The 13,678-nt window shown below is 48.7% G+C and overlaps 1 protein-coding gene across 1 annotated transcript in view; it reads right to left on the bottom strand.

The window, feature by feature from the left end:
* Window positions 1-9,428: 9,428 nt before the first annotated feature.
* Window positions 9,429-13,678, bottom strand: part of NSG2 (neuronal vesicle trafficking associated 2) — a 30,438-nt gene continuing 26,188 nt past the window's right edge. Inside the window, exons 4-5 of the mRNA XM_005523668.3 lie at window positions 12,716-12,826; window positions 9,429-11,260 (exon numbers count right to left, since the gene is read on the bottom strand). Coding sequence (XP_005523725.1) covers window positions 11,069-11,260; window positions 12,716-12,826 — 303 coding nt within the window. The 3' untranslated portion in view covers window positions 9,429-11,068. The remainder of the gene's footprint in view (window positions 11,261-12,715; window positions 12,827-13,678) is intronic.

The raw sequence follows: 13,678 nt of genomic DNA, 5'->3' as shown, positions 1-13,678 counted from the left end.
ATTATTATTATTATTATTATTATTATTATTATTATTATTATTATTATTATTATTATTATTTCTTACAGCCCAGGGGAGGGGAAGAAGGGAAGGGGAAATGGTGACAGAAGAGGGGATAGGAGGCAGTTCTGTCCCAAGAAGCAGAGTCTGCACCTCACCTGGGCCAGCAGAACAAAGACCAAGAGGGTTTTTGTTTTCCTCTTTTTAATTCCTTCATGCAAAATGAGCTGAATGTCCATTTGATCTTCCCAGGGAACAATGCTTTTAAAAAAGGCAGACAGTGCTTTCTTCTTGCCTTTTTCAATTAAGTTTACAACTATTTTCTACTGCATTTACAAACTACTTCAAAAGCTTTCTTGGAATTCATTCACCCCAGAGTCGTTTGGCTGTAGTACAAACCAAGAAATCAAGTGAAAAAAGTGCAATGAAAAAATAATTTAAAAAACCCCAACAACTTGCAGGTTAATAAGATTTCAGATGGTAGAAAAAAGCAACAGCTCAGAGCTGCTGTGTGAGAGACTTTGGGCCTATTTATTTCTGTTCTCTCCTTTCTTATTTTAATGCATCAGAGCTGAATTAGCCTTGGCAGAATTTACAGCTCTTTTGGTTTGCTGAGTCTTTAATGGCCCAAGTGATGCTGTGACCTGGTAATTACCTCGTGGTAGGCAAAGCTCTCAGGGCTGCTTCCCTACCAGAATTCTTTGTCGGGACCAGATCCAATCTGGGGTCCTCTTTTCCATGTGGAGTAAAATCCTCTTTCCCTGCCATGATTCTCTCAGCCCTTTGCAGGGTGGGTGAAGAAAATGTGACCCATTAGAGAAATCCATTCTCCCGTCCTTTAAACCACCCGTGCAGGAGAGTGCTTCACATTTTGCACCCCATTTTGACATTCCCTCCCTTTCCCCCTCTTTTAGGGCAGTTCTTGGTGCTTGGCTCTGCAGGGAACAGCCTGGAACAGCTGAGGCAGTGAAACACCAGAGTGAAACACCTCCTGACCCAGAGGGACTGCCACGAGCAAAGGGAGCTTTGGGATGAGGGCTTTTCCCGTAATGGAGAGTTCAGAGAGTTCCTGTTCAGAGACAGTGAAAATGTGAGGGGCTGGAGAGTGTCCAGGGCAGGGAACGGAGCTGGGAAGGGCCTGGAGAGGCTGAGGGAGAAGGGAAAGGCCTGGAAAACCAGGAGAAGCTGAGGGAGAAGGGAAAGGGCCTGGAAAACCAGGAGAAGCTGAGGGAGAAGGGAAAGGCCTGGAAAACCAGGAGAAGCTGAGGGAGAAGGGAAAGGGCCTGGAAAACCAGGAGAAGCTGAGGGAGAAGGGAAAGGCCTGGAAAACCAGGAGAAGCTGAGGGAGAAGGGAAAGGGCCTGGAGAACCAGGAGAGGCTGAGGGAGAAGGGAAAGGCCTGGAAAACCAGGAGAAGCTGAGGGAGCTGGGAAGGGGCTGGAGAATTCCTGAGGGAGCTGGGAAGGGGCTCAGCCTGGAGAAAAGGAGCTCAGGGGGCCCTTGTGGCTCTGCACAAGTCCCTGGCAGGAGGGGACAGCCGGGGGGGTCGGGCTCTGCTCCCAGGGAACAGGGACAGGAGGAGAGGGAACGGCCTCAGGCTGGGCCAGGGGAGGCTCAGGGTGGACAGCAGCAGGAATTTTCCCATGGAAAGGGAGCTCAGGCACTGGAAGTGCCCAGGGAGGGTTGGATCCCATCCCTGGAGGTGTCCCAGGAAAAGCTGGAGGTGGCACTGTCCCCACCCCAGGCTGTGTCCTGTCCATCCCTCCCCATCAATGGGGTTAAATGGGAGAGACAAGAGGATATTTGGGGCTCCTCCCATTTAAGAGAAGCACAAATGCTTTTTAAATATGCTGGATCTCATCCCGATATTTATCAGGGCTCACACAGACTCCGCCAGGCAGAACAAAAGGCAACCACAAGAAAAAAATTAAAAATAAAATCTATTTTTCCTACCCCCACCCTGCTGGGAGTGGGTGGAAGCGCTAAACTTTCCGGCACTTGGAAAAAAGGGAGAACGGTGATGTGAAAAGGAGAGTGTCAAAGAAACATCCTCCATCCCCAGCTCCTCCCCCGACTTTGTACCCCCTTCCACCGCCTCCTCCCGCCGTGGAATTGCTGAGAACTTTCAGGCTTTTAAAAAAAAATTAAAAAAAAAAAAAAAAAAAAAGAGCTGTTCTTCTAAAAAAGAAGGGGGAAAAAAAGGTAGTGGGAGGTTTTCCCTCAGAATTTCCCTCAAGTGCTGGGACTGCACATCCTGGTTTGCCATGGCTCCATAAATTTGGGATTTTCACAACTCAGTTTGAGGCTCTGGTGGCTGCAGCGAACGGAGCAAGGCTGAGGGAAATGTGTCATTTCAGGCCTCATCAGCAATCCTTTCAGTGCACTTTCCCTCTGGAATTCCAGAGGTTTAACCTTGAACATTAATGCAATTAATATGGGATCAAAGTGTTTGCTCTGCTGCCTTGTGTTGGTATTTTCACAAAATGCAGGTGCTGAGAGCAGAGAATAAAAAGCCTTTAATGAACAGGAGGAATAATTGCTCTTTATTCTAAACCTCTCTAAGTTAAATCATTTCCTTTCAGTTTTCTTAGCTCTGGAGGAGGAAGATTGCAGAAAATGGACAAAACTATTAAAGAGAGTTATAGCTGGCACAAAGGGACCTTGGAGGGCAGAAATGATGGGACTGTATGAGGAAAAAAGATCTGAGTGCAGCCCAGTTTGGGTTTACATTATAATTTGCAAAAGCTGCAGGTGACTGCAGGAATACAGACAGGGGAAAAAATCAATGGTGTGAATTATTAAAAACCAGAGGGCCTGTTCCTCCATTAATATGAATTCACTTGGTCCTCAGCATTGCTAGGATACACAGAGAACTACAAGGGGCTTTAGCAAGACAATTTTGAATGGGAATGCAAGAATGAGACAAAAAATTGTCTCATTGTAATTTGGGGTGAGCACTGAATTTGTTAGCAGGGAAGCTGGGAGTAAATCATCCTGACTCTTACAACAAGCTGAAAATTTCCTTCAGCCACTCTGCTTCATCACATACATTGTGTGTGGCACCAAAAACAAATTTGAAAAATGTTTTATAAAACTAAAAATAAATCCTGGGTGCGATTTGCCACGAAAGCCTGAAGCAAGGAGCCAAAGAAAAGCATTTGAAACACCTGAAATTACTTAAAAATCTCAATTCTACACCTGAAAAATCAGCCAGGAAGAAATCTGGGGGGCTTTCAGTCAATGGAGGATTTACTGCTGATCTCAACACACCCAGGGAGAGGTGGGGACCTGGCAGGGGAGCTCCTCAGGGGGCTGAGATTGAAGGGATGCTCTTCCCAAGGGGTTCAGTCCCCCCTGGCAGCAGGACTGGTTGTGGCTGTTCAGGTCTTCTGAGAATCTCAACACCCATTTCAGAACGGTGGGAAAATTGCCTGGAATTATTGTGGGGTTTCTTGGAGAAAATTCCCCGTTTCCCTGGTGAAGGGCTGATTCTCCCCCACCTGAGTCATCATTCCAGCAAAATTACCAATGCCAGGACAAGGGGAAATGGCTTCAAACTGCAACAGAGGGCAGGGCTGGATGGGATTTTGGGAAGGAATTGTTCCCTGGGAACAGGGCAGGTCCTGGCACAGGTGCCCAGAGTAGCTGTGGCTGCCCCTGGATCCCTGGAAATGCCCAAGGCCAGGCTGGACAGGGCTTGAAGCAAACTGGGATAGTGGAAGCTGTCCCTGCCATGGCAGGGGATGGAATGAGATGAACTCCCAACCCAAACCATTCTGGGATTCTGTTATTAATATGTGCCCACACAAAAATCAACAGCTTCTCCATCATGTAATGCCAAAATTTCACTGGAAATAAAAGGGCTGGAGATCCAGGCATCCCTTTTTCATAGGCAGTCATGGCTGTGCTGTGCAGATTGGGTGCAGCAGGGAAAAGCAATAAACCCAGAGCTGAGTAAGGCACAGAAGAGATTTTTCTCTCCTTCTTTGTTTATTTAGCTTGGGGAGGTTAAAGTGGCATGTCTTAATTGGTTTTTATTTTAAGAAAAAGCTTCACTGTTGTTTTTTTAGGCATGGCCAAGGCACAGGAGGGAGCAGATCATGGGGTGGGCTGCAGGGAGGGGTGACAGCGTGCACAGATTAATGCAATTTGTATGAGCCAAAGACTTTAACATCTTAATTACTCATCTGAAGGTCTCTGTGATTATGCCAATTGATCAAAACCACCAGGAAAATTCCCTCTCAAGGGATGACATGGAGCAAGGAGGGAATGCTGCATCTTTAAACATGAAGTGACGGCAGCACCTCGGTGAACTGAGTCAGCTCAGCCGAGCTGGAGCCCCCCGGGACCCTCTGCTGCTGACGGAGCCTTTTCCTCTGCAAAAATCCCAAACCCCTTCTCTCCCTCTGCTGGGCTCCTCCACACCTTCAGCCTGAGGATGAGTGGGAAAAAAAGAGCCCTCTGGAACACCCTTTACTGGAGGCACTAAAAATCTGCTCTGATGAGTTTGTGCCACCTGGGAGCTGCTGGGAGCCTTCGGCACCTGCCAGCCCAGGCTGTGCTTGAATCCCTGTCCCAAATCACAGATTCCCCATGGATCCACCCCAGGGCAGGAATTCAGGGGCAGCCCTGGCACCCCCAGGGTCAGGGCAGGCTCCTTTACAGCCCTGGGTGTGTGAGGGAGCTGGAATTTGATCAGGGTAGAAGGGGAAATGAATGAAGGTTGGGAATGTTGGTGCTTCAAATGTTTTTGGGAAAAGCCACATTCGGCTTCCCCTTCATATATGAATTTATGGAAACATAACAAAAAACAAAGTGGGTTTTTTCTCACTGTTTGGGTACTTTCATTCCTACCACCATCATTTCAAAATTCCTTTCACCTTTATTTTTTTTTTCCCTCAGCATTTTTACTTATAAATTCCTAAAGATTCTTCAGCTCTAGCACAAAAATCCTATTTTTAGCAGGAGAAATCTTCCTCCCCACTGCAACAATTCCCTTTTTTTATTGATGGTAGGCAGAAGTTGTTTTTCCAGGGAGCCAAAACTCCATAATTCACCCACTAATTCTGCTATAAAAGTAGCCCCATCTTCCCAGTGGATTAAGCTCTCTTGCACACCAGACCAGCCAGTCCGGACTGCTGCCAAATGCTATATTTACATTTCCAAACTAAAATCTGTTTCTAATACATTTTTATGGGGAGTTTTGACCCTTTATATTTATTGTTAATGAGCTTTCATCTCTATAATAGCCTTTCATCCCAAAGGATCCTGAAGAGTAATTGTAATAACCTGGCATAGAAAATATACACAGAAATCAATTTACCCAGCACAGAAACGTGGCCACGGCTGGAGGGGCTGGCAGGGAGGGTTTAGCTGGCAGGTTTAGGGTCTAGGGAGGTTTTGCTGCTGCCACCCAGGTGCCAGGGACAGCTCCTGGCCTGGGCTGGCTCTACCCCAGGTGAGCTGAGCCCTGCAGAGCGTGGAGAAGGAATTTGGTGACTGCAAGGTTTGGGAGCTTGGATTTTGGGGCTAAAAGGCCGTGGGGAGGCACTGACCCAGCAGGGACACGGCACTGATGGAGCTCCAGGTCCTGCAGGCACTGGGTGCCACCTCTGCCTGCACCAGGGGCTGGGATCTGCTGGAACTGAATCACAGAATCACAGAATCACACAACCGCCTCTGGCATCCCCCATTTGTCCCTGGGGCTGGCACTGTGCTGCCACTGGAGCAGCCTCTGGCACGGAGCTCGGGGCTCCAGGGCTTGCTGGGACTCTCAGCCCCACCAGGGTGGCTCTTGGTAGCCCCAGGGACTGCTGAGGCCTGAAGTTTGAGCTGTCGCATTTTCCAGCCTCTGTGTTGGTGCAGAACTCTGAACTCCACACAAAGTGTCAGCAGGGTCTCCTCACAGCTCAGGCACACACAACAATCCTTCTCCAGCCCCACAGCCAAGGACACCGCTGCAGCTCCAGGCCCAAAAAGTGCAACCAGCAGGGAATTGAGGAGAGCAGCCTGGGAGGATGGGACTGCATCACCTGCAGCTGGAATTGCACAATTCACCCCAAGGTGGAAATGGACCAGAACTGATCCAAGAGTGAAACTCCTGAGCCAGGGCCCATCCTGGGTGCAGCCAGGGCCGGGCTCTTGCAGTGCCCAAGGTGCATCCTTGGAAGGGCTTTTAATAAATCCCTGCTTTATTCCTTTAACCCTGCCCAGTCCCTGCTCCAGGGAACCTCTCCAGGAATCAGTGTGGGGAGCTGATTCCAGCCACTTGTGCTGGAGAACGCTGTCCTTGCACAGCCTGTAAGGATGGAGGGACAATGTCACCATCCCTCCCTGATGTCCCTGCACTGGTGATTTGTCCCTGTCATTGTGGGGTCAGTATTTTCTCTGTTTTCAGGTTTCCACTCGTGCTCACCCCGTGGGGCTCACACTCTGTGTCAGGGCTGCTGTTTCAGCCCTGGGTGGAGGCAGCACATGCAGGACCCAGCTCCTGCCCAGCAGTGGGATTGGGATCCCATTGGGGCAGGGCAGGGCACTGGCTGTGCCAGGATGAACAGTGTACCCTGCTGCTAAGAGGCTTTTCCATGTCCTCTCTGCTTTTCCCCACCACCATCTGCCTGCTGCAGGACAAATCCTGCACTAATCCTGCCCAGCCTTCCCCAGCAACAGTGGTTCTGCCACAACAGAGCTGCACTTCCCACCTTCCCCTGCTTCCTGGGGATTACTTTCCACGAGGAATCAACCCACAGCCTCTCAAATGACTTGTCATCCACCCTCCCTGGTGAAGTAACATTTTAAATCAAAAGGATTTGACCTCTTTTGCCCCTCAAAGGGCACCAGGGGGGGTGAGAAGGGGAACTGAGTGCCAGAGACCCTGACCCTGCTGGGCACTCCTCCCCCAGTGGGATCCCTGCAGTGCCCCTGCCTCTGCTGGTGTTTTTAAAACTCAAAGGCCAAAGAGATGGAAGGAAAGAGCCTTTCCTTCCCCCATCTCCTCCTGTAAGTCATTCTCCCTGGCCTATTTTACAGGAACTGAAAATCTATTAGAGGAATGGCTTAATCCAGTTTGACTGTAATAATTAGGGTGCTTTAAAAACCCCTGACTAATCGTATAAAATGTGATTGTAGACAGCTCAGTGCACGACCCTTACACTTATCACTGGAGGTATTATTACAAACCAGAAACAGCTGGCGAGCACGGGGGAGGATAAAGGGAATAAAAAATCACATGCAAAGGGACAGGGACTGTTCCTTTTCTGATCTCAGGGCAGTGCCTTGAGCTGTCTCTGGAATCCAAAGCACAAAGTCACCTCCAAGACCTCAGACAGACAGAGCTCAGCTGTTGGTTCCACTGTGTCCTGCCTGCCCTGTGGGCTCCTCTTTTCCTGGCCCTGGCTTTGCAGGCAGTCCAAGAGGATTGGAGTCAGTGCTGGAGTGATTCCCCTCAGGGCACTGCAGATGTTTGGAGAGGCTTTTCCAAAACAAGACAGGCTCCATCAGGCGAGGAGGACGCGGTGGTTCAGGGTCATGGGGTTACAGCAGAAAAGCAGTTCCTGCTTCCACACCTTGGCTGGTGCCAATCTCCTTTTCTCTTGCTCTCCATCTTTCTCAAGCTCCAACAACCACGGTTTTTTTCCTTCCCTTCTCTTTCTGGGGCTCAGCTGAGTTCCTGCCATGCCATCACCACACCTTTGGTGGAGCTGTTTTTTCCCACCTGTTCCCCAGGATTGCTGCCTGGCCAGGATGCCCTGGGCCCTGCTGAGCTCATCCCTGTGTTGCCAGCTCTCCTTCCACCCTTCCCACCACTCCAGCAGGACAGACAAACAGCCCAGGCACCCATCCCTGCAGGACTGACAACTCTTCCAGGCCCAGGGGCACACGAGGGAATTTGGAGGGGGAGTTCAAACCATAAAGGATCATAAAGGACCATAAAGGAGATCACCCAAGGAGATTTTTGCTGCTGCAGGGTAGGGGACAGAGTGGGAAGCTGGAGCTGATGGATTTGGCCATCACAGAAATGTTGAGAGAGGCACAGGGAGAGGGCTCTTGTTCCTCAGATCACCCAGGGCTGAGCCTGAGCTCTCACCCAGGCACAGCTCAGGAAAACTCTGCTCTCCAGAGCTCCAGGCTGCACAGAGAGCCCACAGCCCTGATGAGCCCGGGCTGTCACCAGCACACTCTTTAATCAGAGCTGAAAACTCATCATCAGCCTTGAAGGAGGCTTTTAAAGACTGAAATAATAAGATGATGCACTACAATTCCAATTTTCTCCCTGTTCCTGTGGTTAAAATATGTGGCTGAATCTTGGAAGCTTGACTGCAGCTCGTACAGAAGCTGTAATAACAATATTCACAGTGGTGGAACTTGCAGCAGGAGCTGAGTGCTTTGGTTTCTTTTACTTTCCCCAAGTCTTTCTTGGTTTGTTTTTTTTTTTTTAATTCTGCTCTACACAGATTTTGATCTTTCCCTTATTAAAAAGGAATGGTTATCCCCACTGACTCACTTATCTAGTAATAGCTAGAACCCTTTTAATTCAAGTGATTTGATTCCTGGGTTTTTCTGATTCAAGTAAACACACAGAGTATTACTGGGAAACTGGCAATAGAATTCCATGGTTAAATTATCCTGTGACTCAATCCTGCACAGCACTGGATCCTTTTAATATATTTCACAAGTACTCAGTGCTGACCTCTAACACCAGAGTGGTTTCTCTCCTGTGGTAGCTCAATTTCACAACTCTGAATACACTTTTCTTTTTTTTTTTTGGAAGGAAAGCTATCCAAAGGTTTTATAAAATGTTCTTTAGCCTTTGGGAATGAGTCAATTTAATGCCAGGCTATCATTCCATTTCAAAGAGCCGAAGGATTTGAGGCAACACAATCTGCTTTCTGAAGCATGTGAGATGAATACAGCTGTGGGTTTGTTACAAATCAAGCTGGAAAGTTTGGGTACAGAGCTCAACTTTCCCAAAGTTCAGCTGTGGCCCTTGGTTTGTCAGCTGGATTTCCTTTAACCCCCCATTCCAAAGAATGCTTGCATCAGGAAAAGATGGTGAGGGAGACATTGCTGCCAGGAAAGGTTCCTGTAATCCATTGGATTTAAAATGGGAAGGAAGTCCATTGGAAGGAATTCCCATTAAAACAGGAATGGAGGTCCACTGTAAAGCAGAAGATGAGCTGCAGTTTAATTACTATTAATTAAAGCTACAGTTTGATTACTATTTTCCTATTGGAAATGGGTGAGAACACCGGGAATAAAATCCAGGCATTAAAAGGGGAGAATGGGAAGCTCTGGAAATTCCTCCTGAAATCCAGAGTCACCTTGGGGCTGGTGCGAGGTGCAGCCTCTGCCTGGCAGCACCACACAAATCCCACCCAGCATCTCCCAGCCCAGGCCACGAGGTGCCAAGAAAACCCACGGGAGCCACGCTCAGTCACATCGAACTTTATTTTAATCCCGTCAGAAAAGTTCAAGAATTACACCAAAAAATACTTCAGTCTCTGCTACCTACTGACAAAAAATACACCACAAAATTATAAACTGTTCAGTGGTTTTGCTGGAGTTGGGGCTGTTGGTGGAGGGGGCGGTTTGTACATTTTGAGTGAGAAATGAATTTACAGGTGGAAAGGGAAGGGAGGAGAGGGAGTCAGACGATGGCGTTTGGCACTACAGTTTTAGCTACACTATACAGTTATTTATCATGATGCCTGCAGGACTGAGGAGTTCTGCCCTCTGCCACACTGCCCAGGGTCTCTGGCATGGAGGACAAAACTGCCCAATGCGAGGGAAGAAGGGGCCAGTTCCTAATTTCCATCCCAGTCTAGCCAAAAATCTGAAAAAGCAGCTCAGTCCAAGGTGAACCTTGCCCTGCCTGTGCACTCTGCTCCTGCTGCTCAGCTCTCCCTGCTCTTGCAGCTCTGAAAAAAGAGAATCCTTGGGGGTTTTCTAAAATCCCACCAGCCTGCAGTAATCTCACATGCCATTTGTGGGGACAGGATGTATTACCCTGGGCAGGACTGGATTAAGCCTGGGGTCTGCTCGGGCTTTGCAAGCAGAGATTTGATTTGTACCTCTCTCCAGTGACCTGGAATGACAGGAAATGCTGAAGGAGCTGAAGCTGAAGGAGGAAGCAGGACCATCCCATTTCATGGGAAAATTAGGGGCTGAAAAGTTAGAGGCTCAATACTAGCAGCATTTTTGAGATGCTCTTCTGATCATAATGGTATTTCTTTGAGTTTTGGTGACCCTCAGGAGAGAGGACCAAAGGATGAAGCCTCATGGAAATTGCCAAAGCTCATGCAGGGAATATATGCCAGAAGTAAATCCTGAACTCCTGACTCTCAGTCCTGAGCTCAAAAGTTTATTCAGAATTTCCCTCCAGCAGCCTCTGCCTCCTCCCATCCTGCTCCATCTCCAAGCAGCAGCCTGGATTTCAGCCTCAGAGCCTGGCCAGGACCAGCAGCACTCTGGTGGCTCATTAGGAATGCCAGGAACGTTCTGGATTTCCTTGGGGCACCGTGCAGGGTTTGTGTCTGCACATGAGCACGTTTGGGGAAGGAAGGGATGCTTGCATTTCTCTGTCAGTGAATGAACACTGACACTAGATTCAATCGGACAGCAAAATATCTCCCCTTTGGCAAACCAAACAGCACCACAATGTCTTTGTACCACGTTCTCTACCCCTCTTGAAAAGATTCCAGCTCTTCCTTCACTGCATGTGGAGCCTTTGTCACAGCTTTCCAGCACTGACAAAACTTGGTGGGATTCTCTTTGCTGCTTTAATCCTCTCGGGCTGTTTACCTAACTTGCTTTTTTTGTTTTTTAATTTATTTTTCTAACAAATAGTTAAGCAATGATTTAAAAATATTTTTACATCGTTAAGGTACAGTCAACATCAAACATGCCTTTGTACAAGAGCTCGACTCGGTTACAAATCAACGAGAACAACGCACGAAAAGAAATATCCATGAAGCTGATCCTGCACTTGGGTCGGATTCGCTCCTGCCCCGCTGGGAGCAGGGCACGCTCAGCACCGCGGAGCCGTCCCCCCGCCCTCCCGCTCGTTCCCTTTAGTGACCTTCTGTCTTGGCAGCCTTGTTGTCGTGGCTGGCCGAGCCCGAGGGCAGCCAGGGGGACACGGCCCGGGAGCTGGTCTGCTTGGCCATGCTGTAGTGGCTGATGACGGTGTAGAACCTGCCCCGCGAGTTGGAATCCTGTGCAGAGTAGTAGGCGTCCAGCGAGGCGGGGATGCAGCGCTTGTGCTGGGAGGGAAAGCGAGAGAAGCAGAGTGAGGCCATGGCCTTTCACGGGCTCCTGTTTGTGCTCACGGTGCCCTGGGAACGCACCGAGCCCGGCCTGGCTTCCAAACCTGTTGCTATTGGCAACCCCGATGGCAGCGGAGCTCCGAGCCCGGGATCTCAGAGACCAGGGTTCACTGCTGGGCTGGCTCAGCAGCTCTGCCCCAGCTGCTGGGCCAAAAGCTCCGCAGGGCTCAGACCAGAATGGATCCCCAGACAGGCAGGGGACAGGCAGAGGCAGCAAAAGCTGCTTTGAGCTGCTCTGTTCAAGAGTGTTACCCTGACCTGTGGGATGAGCAGCTGCTTGGGGATGGCAGGAGGCACAGCCCAACAAGTCAGCTCTTTTCACTACTTCAGCTTTGGATTTGATTCTGGAATTCATGACTCTGAAAGGACCTCAAAGCTCATCCCTGCCATGGGCAGGGACACCTTCCACTGTCCCAGGCTGCTCCCAGCCCTGTCCAACCTGGCCTTGGGCACTTCCAGGGATCCAGGGACAGCCACAGCTTCTCTGGGCACCTGTGCCAGGGCCCGCCCACCCTCACAGGGAAGGATTTCTTCCCAATATCCAACTAAACCTTCCCTCTGTCACTTTGAAGCCATTCCCCCTTCTCCTGGCACTCCAGGCCCTTGTAAAGAGTCCCTCTCCATCTTTCTCGTAGCTCCTTCAGGTACTGGAGGCCACAGGTAGTTCACCCCAAAGCCTTTTCTTTTCCAGTCTACAAATCCCAATTCTCCCTTTTTATATAACCTAAGAGAATAATTCACAATTATTAATACACCAACATCTTACTCTATTTTCCAGCTCAGATATTTCCCTGTGAACAGACTCCTGTGAATTAATGAGTTTATTCACAGTCAGAAGTGAGTAAATTATTTTGAAAAATATATATTTTTTTATCTCAGCAGACCAGGCAAACAGTTCTGTGAACATTCAATATAAAATCACTGGATTTTAGCAATTGTTACATGGTTTTGTTCTTGACAGAGGCTTAAGAGCATCTAGAAGTGAACTACTTGGGCAAATGTGGATTTCTTTCACAAAGGACAGAGTGTCAGCACTGCAGCAGTTTGCTTTGCATTACATTGTATGCCAGTAAACATCAGCTACTTGGGAGTGTGGGAAGCAAGCAGGATCCCAGCTGCAATAAATCCATTCACAAATATGAGGGATTGTTGCTGAACATCTGTCTGTAGTGTTCACCAAATGCTAATCCCAACAATTACACTGTAACAGTAGCTGATGGAGTCAGATGAACGTCCACATTTCCCAGAACACTTTTTCCATTTCAACACATTCCTGCCAAATGTTCTGTTTGGCCTGGTCAGAAAAAAAAAAAATGCAGCCTGGGCTGTAAGCAAGCAGGCAATTAGAGCCTGTCATTAGCTCAGGCAATTCATCCTTCTGAAGTTCCTTACCTTATAAACAAATCCATCTGGGCAACTGTGGTCGTAAGTGAAGGCTTTGTACACCACAAGGAACACTATGCAGGCAAGGAATGCAAGAGCCAGGCTTATGAGGATGGTGACCTAGAAAAGAGGGATAATGTTACTGTACATATGTTAAAATGGCATATGAACAACCTCATAATTAAATGACTTATAGGAACAGACATTCTAACAGACTGCAGCCTTCACTCCACCGTGCAGTACTTAACTAAGCATGGTAATTGACTGAATGCTGGATCCAATATCCTGGGTTCCCACATCATTCCCATCCCCCCCCCGCAGACTTTCAACATTCCGATGTTTAACCCCTTGCAAATGTATGGATTTTGCTGTAGTATTTGGTGTTGCTCTGAGCTCTGGCCCAGCAGGACCCAGCAGCAGCCAGAACCCAGATCCCAGGTCTGACCTGTGTGGATAAAGTGCCCTCTGACCACGGCAGATCCCACTTTTCTGTGGCACAGGCAGGTGAGCAGGGAGGAGCAATGAGGTCTTTGTAGCTCACATCCCTTTCTGCCTCCTGGGCACTTCCACCAGGATAAATTGTGCCCTGCAGGAGAAAGGGGATCCCTCTCTATTTCTCCAAGCTGTAAAAGGACAATATCCCGACTACTGACAAAATCCCACAGCATGTCCAAGAGCAGGTGCTGCTGCTGGAGGTACCAGACACAATTCCCTCTTTGGGGCTCAAATATTCCTCCTCTCATCATTGCCCAGCATATGTTTTGTTTCTTTGCTGGAGCTCCCTTCTCTCCAGCTTCTCCAGGTCCCTCCTAAATAGTTCATCCAACATTTTCTGTCCCTACTCCGTGTCTGCACTGAGGCTCTGATCACTGATTTTTGCTGAGCTGTCTATTCCTCAGGGACTGAGCTGTGAAACATTCCCATCCTCCCCTTTCCCAAAGCTTTCTTGGTTCCATAATTCCATAAATGAAG

Source organism: Pseudopodoces humilis, chromosome 17, assembly GCF_049639895.1.
Source record: "Pseudopodoces humilis isolate 2021_Gansu_Grassland_sample_001 chromosome 17, ASM4963989v1, whole genome shotgun sequence".
Lineage (NCBI taxonomy): Eukaryota > Metazoa > Chordata > Aves > Passeriformes > Paridae > Pseudopodoces > Pseudopodoces humilis.
Note: the sequence above shows the minus strand (reverse complement) of the source record. Positions and strands in the feature narration are given on the sequence as shown.